This window comes from Mustela putorius, unplaced genomic scaffold (assembly GCF_011764305.1).
Source record: "Mustela putorius furo isolate JIRA1106 unplaced genomic scaffold, ASM1176430v1.1 tig00537335_pilon_pilon_pilon, whole genome shotgun sequence".
In the NCBI taxonomy this organism is placed as follows: Eukaryota; Metazoa; Chordata; class Mammalia; order Carnivora; family Mustelidae; genus Mustela; species Mustela putorius.
Window position 1 is genome coordinate 2,874,567 of NW_025422457.1, and position 13,264 is coordinate 2,887,830.

Consider the following 13,264-nt stretch of genomic DNA (forward strand, 5'->3'; position numbering starts at 1 on the left):
ACAGATCACAGAACCGCACAGTTCAAAAAACCTATTTCTGCAGCGGTCTGGGACAAAGAAGCAATCTGGCGTCAGCTTGTAACCCCTTAGTGGAATCCCCGTCTCAGAAGAGTCCCTGGAAACCGAAGCCATCCCCCACAGAAGCAGAAGCACGCCTCTTCAGGTCACAAGTCACTGAATCACATAACATGGAAGCCCTTAAATCTCCAGGTCTTGCCAGAGCAGCACTCCAAATATACCCCAAGATTGCATCTGTTGACTGACCCACTGTAAACTCTGTCTATAATGGCTCCACATTAATAATTGGTGAAATTTGCAAACCTATTCTTTTTTTTTTTTTAAGACTTTATTTATTTGTCAGAGAGAGAGAGAACACAGGCAGACAGAGTGGCAGGCAGAAGCAGAGGGAGAAGCAGGCTCTCTGCCAAGCAAGGAGTCTGATGTGGGACTCGATCCCAGGATGCTGGGATCACGACCCGAGCCAAAAGCAGCCGCTTAACCAACTGAGCCACCCAGGCGTCCCTGCAAACCTATTCTTCAGGCATGTTTATTTTGCATTTTATAAATAAAACCATCACTCAAATACCGCCATATTCTTATAAAACACCTTTAAGTAGAGAACCCCAAATCACCTGAAGGCGTCCTCTTATGAAGATTCCCTGACCCCGGTGACAGGCAGCACACAGGTATTTCTATCACCATTTCAGAACGAGGAAACAGCCTCAGGGACTTGAACTAAGTGAGTCAGTCATGAGGTTGGAATAAAAACCAAACTCTAAGATGACCTTGAAGCAAATACAGCCAGAAAAGAAGGCTTAAGTTAATAGCAACCCTTGTTTAGCCTACTGGGACTCCAAAAAAGAAGTCAAAAATGGCCCCATAAGGAACAAGCCTTACTGGGAAACCCTCACTATCATTGTACATATGCCATTACCTTGGCAAAGCCACCACATAAGCTTGCTGTTTGTGACATAAGCCACATGTCACACACGCTGTATTTCTGCTGCCTTGTTTTCCTTCCTAAGTGTAATCTGCAGAACACTAAAATGACTATTTGTCTCGCAAAACTACATGCTGCAAATACACGCTTATTCTTAGATCTCGTATTGCGTTTTAAAATGTATTCAAGAGCATTTGGTAACCGGTATTAGGATCAGGGGCCTAGTCAGAGGGAAGTGCTGATCCAGAGGAAAGCAAAATCACTTCTGAGGACATCTGAAGATTGGGAGACTCCAACAAGGCCACTCAATTATCTAGTAGCCGAGCTGGGTCCAGATCAAGAACATAGGTCTGACTACCAACCAATGCCCTTAACCTCCTTGTACAGAATCATGTCCCCAATTAAGTAGAAACGAGACTCCAAGCTAAAAGCAACCCTTCAGCTCCCAGATCAATCAAGATTTCTAGTATTGACAGGGAGAATTTAAAAGGAGGACTGAAGGTCTGCGTGAAAACTTTACTTTGCAAAAGACCCTCTGTCTTCCTGGCCCCTGCTCTGCCTCTCCCATGTGTTTCATGGTACTAGGATTTTAAAGCCCGATGAATTTGGACTTGCTTGCGATGAGAAAAAAGCAAGAACTGAAAAGTTTGACCAGTGTCAAAGTGTCCTTGCCACAGGAAAATACGCATGATTATTTCTGCAATTGGGGGGGGGGGTATTGGGAAAACAGAAGAGGAGAGATAGCAGAAATGCATTCTAGTAAAACCCACACCCAGCCAGAAACAGAAGAGTGAGCTACAGCCAGGGTAGTAAGCTCCCCAAGTAAGAAGCAACAAACAAACACAAAACTATGCCAACTCAAGTGACTAACAAAATGCACAGAATATTATTCATTTGATGGATGAGTAAACCAAGACTTTCCAGGGACATGTGTGGGGGGAGTCATTTAATTTTATAAACAAGATCTAGGATGGGTACTAGACCTTCATTTCCACTGAGCCCATCAATCCAACTCCCCAAACTAAATTCTTTCCTGCTGAAACTGCTGAAAACATGAAGGCTTCTTGGGACCATCCTTTCAACCCAGAACGCAGAAAAAAAGGCCCTCTTCCCACTACACTTAAATTACGTCTTGTTATCTATATACTGCCCTAAGCAGGAGGCTCTGAGCGCAGACACTGGAGCTGTCTGGGGGACCCAGACATGAACCTGGATAGAACCTGGATCATGGTGGGTATTTGGTGCCTCTTTGGCTAAACGGATGATTGGCTGCGGCATGACAAAGCCTGAATTCTACTTACACTTATGGGACAGAAGCACATCAAAGGAATCTGCCCACCTCGTGGCTTCTTCTGTGGATAGTCTCCTAGGAAAGAAGAAACATCTCTCTTAAATATTTCTGTAATGCCCCTCCCTCTCCATCAGCAGACCCCTGGGGTTTGCTCCGGAAACCAAATCTCAACAATGGTGGGCGGGGGGCAGGGTGCCAATGAAAACCACCTGCATTCCTGCAAGTCTCTTGCCGTAACCGTGTACACTCAAGTAAATGATGGCAGACCTCAACACTGGAGTTCAGGGTATTTGTTTATTGGCTTTCAGTCTAAAACACCAAGCTGAAAAAGCACAGGCTATAGACATGTCAGGGTAACAACGGAAAGAAGCTGCCCTTAGGGTCAGAAAAAGTGGGCTGAGCTCCCGACTCCGACTCCGTATCTTACTCTTCACCTTTGCAATGGGGATTTAGGTGCCCCATCCCCCAACCCTGTGAGGGTTAAATGAGGTGCATCAATGACATCATCGAGCCCAGTCCTCGCCCAGTATAGGCACTGAACCCAGATTCTCTGAACCTAAGCAGAGTTGTAGAATGTATTTGAGTGTTTGTTTCCAAACAGAGAGCTCAGACTGACAACTAAGCAGAACCAAGAAGCGTCGTTCACCACAGCTTTGTAAGAGTGGTGGATAATATGGTTTTCTTGAAAGGAAAAAAGAGGGTTCCTGTTCTGAAAAGGAAAATTCTCATCCATGCATTTGGGGATATAAAAGGAGCCGCCGAGGGGCGGGTGGTTACTGTCACTCGGCTCATCTGGCCAACCTGTCACTAGAGAAGAACAGGTCCTACAGCCCAGCGGTGGGCGCCCCATGGGGAGCGCCCTGGCAGAGCCGTGTGGCCAAACTACTCACTTTAGAGCACGGTTGGGTTTGTCGGGAAGAATAGCTGTGAAATCGCTACAGGAGTCTGACTTGTGAGACAGGCATCCCAGGCGGGTCCTCATCCCTTTGTTCCTGCAACAAGCACAGGGGCAGAAGGACGCGGAACTGTCACGACCGACCGTGGCTGTCAGCTCTATAAAGGGCCCCGGGAGCTGCTGCTGCAGGGCCTGCGCCGCCTCCCCTGACCCGCCCCCCATCCTTCCCCAGGGGGGTCCCTAAAGGTTTCATGAACAAGAGGAGAAATACCTAGAAGATCAAGGGATGTATCCTCACTCCCTAACTCGACTCCTAGAATAGTAATAGGTACCCTGCCCCTAGAGGCCTCATGCTCTTTCAAAGCTCACATTCAAGTTGATAGTAAGTCAATGAAGGTCGTTAGCTTGGAAGAATTTCTAAATTAGGATTCTCTGTAGGGAAAGGAAATACAGTGAAGACAAAATAACAATCCACATTTCGCTCTCCCATCAGGAGGGCAGAGTAGCAGCAGCAGCTCCTAATTGCAAAGCCCCAGAAGTGGCGCCCGCACGGAGAGTAGAGGGTTGCCTGCGTAATACAGGAGTGCGTATCACAGCACCTCCCAGCACAAATGAAGTTTTCAGGCAAACTGATTGCGGCTCAGATGCTCCCTACTCATCCCCAAACCTGGGGATAAAGATGCGTGAACGGCTACAGAGCAGCAGACTAACACCTGTAGGGGAGGGCCCGAGCAGCTGGCACAATCAGCAGTTAAGAACCGGGCCCCTTTCTCCGTTCTTTTATTTACGTAACGAAGCTCTCATGCTCCTATTTTCTATTTTGGCTTCTCTCAATCAGCATGTTTAAAACTCTAACATGTATGTTTAAAATTCTCATATTTTCTTATTTTCCTAAAGACCAGACATTTACATGTTATCTGTTACGGAAGGTCCGATGAGGAATTACACTCTTTCTGACTTCCAACGTTAGCCCCTTTTTTCCTTTAACCAGAGATCAGCAAACTATGGCCATGCGAGATGCCCGTTTGTGCAAATAAAGTTTTACTGGAACACAACAACACCCATTTATTTACATACTGTCTAAAGCTGCTTTCCAGCATGAGGGTAGAGTTGGGTGGTTGCAACACAGACTGTATGGCCCATAGAACTCAAAATATTTACTCTCTGGCCCTTGTTAGAGTAAGTTTACTGACCCCTGACCTTTAACCACGGCAGCTCCTCGCCTGGTGAGCAAAGGTCAGTGAGAAGAGTTGGGTGTAATCAAATCAGGACTGAAGCGTGACTTCTAAAAGGGCACAGCCACGTGTACACTGGGAACAATGTGCCACGGAAATAGTCCCAGAGACGTTATTCTCTGTGTGGAAAGAAAGTCCTTCCAGCCTGACTTTCCCCTCCCCCTGATTTGTGAATCCTGGGCCTGGGCAGGGACGCCAGAGGCCGTCCAATTCAATATCTTCCTGTCACTCCAAGTGGGTTTTCATCCCCGACCCAAGCTAGTTATTCACAGAAATCTTATCCAAGAAATGTCTACTGGGATGGTATTATATTTGGCAAGGATGGACAACATTTGTATTCCACAGCCCGTCTCTGAGCGCCTTTTAAAGCTGGAACATCCAAGTTCCCAGAAATATCCCCTCTCCTGCAGAAAACCGGGCCTGCCCGTCCTGTGCTCCCACCTCTTATCTCAGCCAGGCGCATGATGAAGCCATCGATTTTGTGACATTTCCAGACACTGGTGATAGCCATTCTCTCTCCTGCGATGGTGAGCATCCTGGCCACTCACTCTTATAAATCACAGGGTGCTCTGCCACCAGGCCATGTGAGAGCAACGGATTAAGGGCCCTTGAGTCACCACATTCCGTGAATTCAAGTCAAGGTCTTGCTTGGGCTGTACCAAGGCCAAAACCCAACTTCCCGCAAGCCAGTTCACTCCTTGGTGCCCCAGGATCCTCAATAACATAATAGTCAGGTCGAGGCCCCCAAGAACAATTAAGAGGACTTAAAAAAAAAAAAACAGCAAATCCACACACGCCATCTAAAGACATTCCGCGGGGGCCCGTGTAAAGGGTATACTCGTTACCGAGACAATGGTGGTTCTCCCCAGTAGTCTGGAAAAATCTTCCACAAAAAATTCTTTGGGGCCCCATGGTTTTGATTTTCCATCTTGTGTAGCTGAGATCTGAATTATAACCTTGTTAGTTAGGTTTGAAATAACGGGAGCAGAAGTGAGAGTCAAAGGTTAAGGTTCCTTCAAAAGGAGAAGGAAGGAAGGAAGGAAAGAAAAGCAAAAAGAAGCAAGCTTGCCCTCATCTTTCTTCCCTGTTCCAGGACCCTACAGCCGCCCCTAATTGGTTCAATGCAAGCTCACACAAGGGCCCACCCCCTGAATCCTGCAGTCAATGGGAGGCTTTGGCCCTGAGGTAGGTTCTGCTTGCAAGGCCACAACCTTGCAAGAAGGGCACCAGGAAGGGGTGCACCAGCCGCACCGATGGCCCGAGGGAATGGACCACCCAAGGGAGTGGACGGCTGGGGCAGGCTCACGCGGGTGAGAAGCAAAGCGGAGGGGGGGAAGGGGCAGGGAGGGGGAAGGGCAGGGGCGGGGAGACAGGTGAGCATCATTACCTGCGTGGCATCAGTAAAGCGGCCATACAGGCACGCGCTTACGGTTAACCCTCTGGCCGGTGTGCAGGGACGTCAGGGCGGGAGATAGGACTGCGGGGCACAGGGATTTTCCCTTTCGCGGCCTCTCACCTAAAATCAAAGAATCTGCTGTAAGAGGGGGGTGGCCCTCTCTGGTCTGACTGTGCTACAGATCCTCTCAGACGGCGTCTGCTGGCAGAATGCCTCCCCCGACACAGCCCCTCCCCACACAGGCCTGCTTGTCCTAAGGGAGGGTGACAGGCTAAGGGTGAGCCGGGAGGGCCTGCTGGCTGGATTCTATTGCTGCCTGTGGGTCAGGAGCATCTAGTTCCCCAAGAACTGCCCATGGACAGTGAAATGGGGCACGTGCCCCAGGGGAGGAAGGTTGGGGCCCGGCAAGCCAAAAATTTCTGTTCTCTTTGTCTCATTCCAGCAGGGCCCAAGTGACCAGCCAGCCACGGATGGGGGAGGGGGTCAGCACTTGCTCCAGAATTACTTGATTGGCTGCTCTTCTGATTCTCGCCTCCCTCTCAGGGAACCCATCCCGGAGCGTTGGGAGGGTGTGAGTAGGGGGGAAGGCTAGAGTAACTCCTAGGGAGACTTGTCAGGCCCCCTGGCCACTGCACAGGCCTGCTCCTTTTACAGGATCCCAGGCCCATGCTGGAAAAAATGAATATGCAAGCCACTCTCTCCTGCCCAGATGGAGGCCACCGACCTTCCTTCCGCAGCCTGGGGACTAGCCCGTTCCTGACCTGGAGCGTGGAGAACAGCAGGAAAGGGGATACTGAGGTTGAGGGCTTGGTGACTGATCATCTCTCTCCAGAGGGTCCCCTTTCTCAGTGCTTCAAACCCTTTGTTCCACAGAAATGATAGGAAGAAACACATGAAGAGAGCAGCCTATCCGTAAAGGGCTCCCCCGGGGAACCCTGACACCAAACATAGAATCCATTTTAAAAGAAACCTAATTTAGATAGATAAGGCCCCTACTCGATCTACTCCGTTTAAATTATTTTGCTATTACACAGAATGTTTCACAAAAACTTTTTTTTAAATACCTTCTCTAATAATACCAAAATTCATAAAATTAAAAGATTGCTTTGTTAAAGCTAAAGATTAATAAACAAATACATAAAAATAGTTAGACTTTGTATCAAAGCTCATCCTCAAGGAGACTGAGCTCAGACTGACATTCCCTTAACCTTTGTCCTAACGGGGCATCCACCTGCCTGCCCAGGAGTCAGGAAATCGAAGCCTTTCCCAGTTTTAAGGTTCTCTTCCAGCTGCAAGAAATCACTGTTTGGGTCACCTATGCCTCATTTTCTCTTGCTCATGGTCTATATCACCGGAAGGAGGGAAAGCCCGTACCAGGGGCCCTTGTTACCCTAGTGCTGAACAGAACCAGGGATGGCTCCCCACAGACACAGCAGGCAAGGTCATTTGGGGCAGGCATTACCAGGCCTGCAGTCACTGCCTTGTGGCTCTTCCCGTTCCCACTGCTAGCTCACCCTGGCTTGCCGGGGCTGCTTGCACGCCTGCCTCTCTCCCTCCCAAATCCCGTGCTGCCCACCACCGCCCCCCAGACCGTTCCCCATCCCTTCACTTAGCTCAGCCTTGACTTCAATTCAATGAGTCTGCAGGAGACTGTGGCCCCAGCTTCCTCATTCATCCCAGCACCTTGGGGGCTCTAATTCCATCTGGCCCTCGACTTTTGGTGGGGACGGAGTTTGGGGTCCCCAGAACCCGGGAAGGCCCATGGCAATGTGCCCTGTTAGGTGGACATCAAGTGACAGGTGACTCTGGGGCACACAGGATGGCACATAATGGAAAGCGGGTACTCAAGGAAAAACAAAAAACAAAGGTTAAAAGCAAAGAGCAAAGATTTTTAAAGAGGGGAAGAGAAACTAAGAGTCTCAGCGGGGAGAAAGCAATCAAGATGCACGGAGAGGCAGGTTAATTAAATATGGATAATGCAATCAGCACACATGGGCACCTTGAAGAGCAAAGAGAAAAACAAATGCAGTACTCACTGTCTTTGACCAGTCCTCATGGCCTGCGGGTCTTTGCCAACTGGGTGGTCAGAGAGGCTGCGGGTTAAGGAGTTCTGGGGAAAGAGTAGATCTATCTTTTAGCAGTCAGATCCTTGCTGGGTGAAGAACACGCGTGCACGAATGCACGCGCACACTCGTGCGTGCACACACACACACACACACACACGCATGCATGCACAACACACCTCCCACCCCTTGAGCTGGGCAGCAAGCGGCCCCGCGGAAAGCTCTTCTCTCTGCTTGTCACATCCAGTAAATACTGAAGCAGCCTACACCCAGCGGGCGGCGGCTCAGCTCCCGGGCACAGTCTGCACGCCCGTGCTCGCTGGCAGGATGCAGGAGGTGCCCCTGAGCAGAGCTCTCCTGGCACTCCTCCCGTACCTTCCTCTTCACTAACCTGCTTCCTTGCTCTCGGGCTGCAGCTCAGGGAGAAGTCCCCACAGCCCAAAGCTGCCTCCCTCTGCACCCAGAGGCTATGCAGGGGGCAGCGAAGCCGTAGGTATTAACTCTTTCCGGCCACCGATGAGCTGAAAATCAAGTGTCCAGGGGGCCCTCTTCTAATGAGCTCTGCTGCTGGCTGAAGGCTGGTGCTGCTCAGGGAGCAGGGAGCATAAAGATCTTGCCCCAGACAGCTGCTGACAGCAGGAGCCGAGCCGAATCAAATCTCCTAATGAGCCAGGAGGAGGGGGGCTGTCTTGCTGGGTGTGATGTGATGTGATAAATGCAGAGAGCAAGAAAGCTACGGGGCAGGTCACACATCTACATTCCACCCCCTTTCTCCCAATTTCTATTGTGCTTCACTACCAAGCCAAACCACACAGCCCTGCAATTACCCCCTCTGCCACATCTCAGCTGTCCCCCTGACTCCGCAGAGGCATTTCTCCCCCCCCCCCCACGTCTGTCTCTACTCCCACCCCCCAGCACCAAACACACCACTCCTCACTTCTTAATGAGAAATTTCCACCTCCTCTGCCTCCTCAAAACATGTACATTTCCAACTCTGTGCTCCTGGCTTTTCCTCCAGTGGAAATTCACCTCTCTCCCTCATCCATCACCTAGCAACTTCCCCCTGCTTGCATTCGTGATGGAGTGAGACTTTTCCCTTTGTTCTGCCCAATCGGTACATTATCCCTAATTTTTCTGTCTTCTGCAATTTTTTTCTTCCAAACCACCTTACCCACATGGATCTTGACACTGCCTGTTTCAGTTCCAGAAGGAGGGCTGTCTCTTCCTGCTTGCCCTAGTACGGTAGTTCTCTGAGTATGGTCCCTGGACCAGCAGCGTCAGCATCACCTGGGAATGTGTTAGAAATGCAAATTCTCGGGCCCCACCCCCAGACCTAGAGAATCAGAAACTCAGGGGACAGAGCTCAGCCTCCCAGGTGATTCTGATGCGTCTGAAGTTTGCAAATCCCTGCCCTGGGACAAAGCATCCCTTCTCCCCATTCCACTCTAGTCTCCTGCTCCCACTCAGGAACTAGCTCCAAATGCACCTAACCTTTACCACAAGTCATTTTGGATACCCAGAAGGTGACATTTGCTGGAGGCATCAGAAATCTCCAGGGAAAGTGATGGCTTGATACTAAAAATATTAGATTGCATTTGTTTAACCTCCTATAACGTAGAAAGCATATTCTTGTATTGTTATCAACTACTCAATTCCAGAGCCGGAGAGGTTATTATTATCCCTGAGTTACAGATGAGAAAATTGAGGCAACTCAAGAACCAGATTTATTTTCTCAGAACTCTTACAGTGGAGCTCTTCCCACCACGTCATGCCGGGACCCAGAATTCCTGGCAGATCTACTGGTGGCATGACCTGTATTCCCGCAGTCTGCCGCAACCCCACACTGCGGGATGAGGGGATGAAATAAAAAGTCTGATGCTGCCTCCACAGTGACTCATTGTCTCTCTCGCAAAGTGTCCACAGTGTGCCTCTGTTAGGTAAAGGGAACTTAGTGTTATGAAATGAGACGCCAAAGAAATGTTTCCCATTCTTTGGAACCCCTGCTTTGCATGCTGATGTTAGCGAATCCTTTGCTTCTGGATATTTTATTCATACACTGCACTGTACAAAACAGGTTCAGAGTTAAACGGGGAATAAAAGCCCACTGACAAGCACTTCCCTTATCCAAGACTAGGTTCTATGGTAAGGTGGAGCCTCTCCAATTCATGCACAGAGCCATTGTCCAACAAGCCCTCGTTATGTGCCAGGACATGGGGCTAAACCTGCACCGCTGTTTACTTAACTCTCGCAACAAACTTCCAAGACTGACATCTTTATCAACCCCATTTTACAGACGGAGAAACAGAGGCAAGCCAGTTACAGTGGCAGAGCGGGTGCCTGCTACCAAACTTCCTGTTCCCAACGCTTGCTCTGCCCTTTGCTTTAACACAAAGGTGGTATCCTCACGGGACTCCTTGTCCGGTGCTGAAATGGTGAGATAAAGGGCCCCTCCAAGTCTCATGCTGTCCCATCTGGCAACCGGGATTGAAAGGCATTGAGGAGATAGGGCAGGGCTGCAGAGGGACCCAAGTCTCAGATGGAGGCTGACTAATATTAAGGCATTGGAATCTTCAATTAGCTTTTGGAAAAATAATATGGTCATAGGAAGTCAATAAACCAACCCGAATGTTTAAGGAAAGATAAAATCATTAACAAAGTTTCAAGAAAGAGCAGGAATATGAAGAGCAGAGAGACAAGAGTATGCAGACGTGCATCCGGCACGAGTAGAAAGAAAAAATTAAGACTATTTTTTTTTAACCGAAATGTTCCTGAACACCAAAACGTAACCACACAGCACCCTAGTTTGAGAAGCACAGACCTAGGACTGGCCCCCTCTCAGGGGAGGCCTCTAAGTTAAATCTTCCTTTCCATAGAGGCAGGTGCATAAGGAATTCCAGGTGCTGGGCAGGGGCGGGGTGGGGAGGCTGAGATGAAGTGGAACGGAGAGCGTAAGCTTTCTGGCATGGTCTCCTTTCCTGAAGGAGAGAGATACGCAAAGGCAAGCAGGCTGGAGTGCTAGTGAGAAACGCACTCGTCTCCTTGGACTCTGTGTCCCAGGACTTCTAGCCCTGGCCCAGGAATACAGAGCTCTAGATTCTTTTCTCGTTACTACTCCTGAGTTTCTGGCTGGAGACTGGGCACGGGACATCTCCGCTGGCGGTGACACATGGTTTTTCCCAGCCAAACAGGCATTACGAGCCCTGCTCTGGCTTCCCAGGCTGCCCCACACACCTCAGCCCTTCCCGTTCTTGGTTTGCTCCTCCTGGGAAACCCACCCTTCCCAGGCCTGGGCTGCTGCATCTCTCTGGCCCTGATGCTCACTCCTGCCTCTCATGAGCTCCAGACTGGCTTTTCCAGGGGACAGCTAGACAATTCCATCCTTCCCAGACTCTGCAGATGCAACTGTGTCGGAAACACCACTTTGCCCTCCGAGTCCTCCCTTCCTGCCGGGCTCCCCCTGCTTCTTCATGAAATGACTGTCCTAGTCCCTCGGGGTAATGAGTGTAGGTATTTCTGGTTTCTTTTTCTCTATTGCCCTGTTGAATTGATTTTTAAAACTTATCTTTATATTTCTGAAACACTTCTCAATTTTATCCGCCCCCCCATCCATTGACCCGGCCCCTCGGAGGTTACCGGGCACCTCCCATGGTGTATGCCTCATCCACCCCCTCCTAAGTAGCTGATTTTCCTGCCCCCATGTCATCGCCTCCCCATCCCCATTAACCTCCCGGCACACTACACTACTACCAGAGTTACCCACCGATCAGGTACCATAAATGGTCCATCGAGTAATTTTTGATGGACTTCATGGTAATGCTTTGTCCTGCCTGAAATTCTCACAATTTGGTCCCATTTAGCTATCCAGTCTTGTATCCCATTGTGCATACACACATGCACCCACACACCTGATTCTCCATTGCCCCCTCTGCCCAAAATGTTCCCCCTGCCCCCCTCGATCTGCCTCTTTTTTTTTTTTTTTTAAGATTTTATTTATTTATTTGACAGAAATCACAGGCAGGCGGAAAGGCAGGCAGAGAGAGAGAGAGCAGGAAGCAGGCTCCCCATTGAGCAGAGAGCCCGATGCGGGGCTTGATCCCAGAACTCTGGGACCATGACCTGAGCCGAAGGCAGAGGCTTTAACCCGCTGAGCCACCCAGGCGCCCCTCGATCTGCCTCTTAACTCCCAATTCCTTCTCTAAACCTAATACCTTCAAGATAAAAATTCTCCTTTCCAAAGCTTTTCAGAACGGTCTCAAGAAGAAGGAATCCCTCCATCCGAATACCACCACACTGCTGCGTGACTCTCTGACAGTCCATAACATAGTCTGTAGGTTATCCTTGTGATTTATGTTTTCTGATCCTCCCAAATGACTACGTATTCCATGAAGACTCTATGACTTACTCCCTTGCTATCAATTCTCATTGCTTTGTATGAAGCAGGTGTTTAATAAATGTCAGCTGCATTTGATTTTGAGTTCATGAAAAAAATCTGAAAAATCACTGAGGATTTCTTATGGAGGAAACATGTTAGACTTCCGCGGTCTCTGGGTCAAGTCTGAAATCGGTCTGATGCTAATGACTCTCGGGGCAGCAGCATGGGTACCTAAGGCATTTGGAAACTATTGTTCCCCACAGCCCGGTTAGGGCAGGCTAGAATTAATCAAGAGCAAAAGGAGTACCTGGCATTGTCACACAGGCCACAAAAATGTAATTAAATTGAAGATAAAGGGAATTAAAGTCTGCAATATAATATTTTTAAAAGCCATGTTAGTAGAGGTGGAGGTTTATTGCCAAACGCCCCCTGTGTGGTTATTTAATCAACATACCACCTAGGACAGTACCATATTAAAAGCTTTTAATAAAACAGTCATTCAGATATTAGATTTGAATTCTGGTCAGCATGCTAAAGCTCTTCCACAAATCTTTTAAAAGCAATTTCCACTTTGTAGCTTCCTAGTAACAGCAGAAACATGAATCAACATATGCTGCATTGATTTGGGGTTTCCATGGAGACTGGAAGGACACAGGGAAAGGAAGGACAGAAAGAGGCCACTCGGCCCAAAAATCTAAAAAAAAAAAAAAAAAAAAGTCTCGATTTCATTCCTCTGAGTATTAACAGCCTCATTTCCTGCTCATCAGTTCGAGCATCCGGATATTTAATTTGTAATAAGTCTGCTCAACTTCTCACAAGGAACATCAGAAGGGTAGTGGAAAGAAGTCAGCAGGCAAAGGTGTCGGCCCATGAGGTTTGCCAAGAGAACTGAACAAGCGCAGGAACTGGAATGGGAAGAAAGGGCCTCTGGTCCTAACTCTGCCATTAACTAGATCTGTGATGCTAACTACCTTAACTAGCTCTGTGATGCTAACTACCTTAACTAGCTCTGTGACACTAACTACCTTAACTAGCTCTGTGACGCTACTACCTTAACTAGCTCTGTGATGCT

At 48.8% G+C, this 13,264-nt stretch overlaps 1 protein-coding gene across 6 annotated transcripts in view; it reads right to left on the reverse strand.

Moving 5' to 3' along the window:
* Positions 1–13,264, reverse strand: part of RGS8 (regulator of G protein signaling 8) — a 41,818-nt gene that overhangs the window by 20,264 nt on the left and 8,290 nt on the right. Inside the window, exons 1-5 of one of the 6 annotated variants that reach the window (XM_004767917.3) lie at positions 8,212–8,478; positions 7,794–7,867; positions 5,749–5,877; positions 3,122–3,223; positions 2,242–2,306 (exon numbers count right to left, since the gene is read on the reverse strand). In XM_004767917.3, the coding sequence (XP_004767974.1) occupies positions 2,242–2,306; positions 3,122–3,223; positions 5,749–5,774 (193 nt within the window). In that variant the 5' untranslated portion in view covers positions 5,775–5,877; positions 7,794–7,867; positions 8,212–8,478. The other 5 variants (XM_045074325.1, XM_004767915.3, XM_013064243.2 and 2 more) reach the window with 5 other exon arrangements.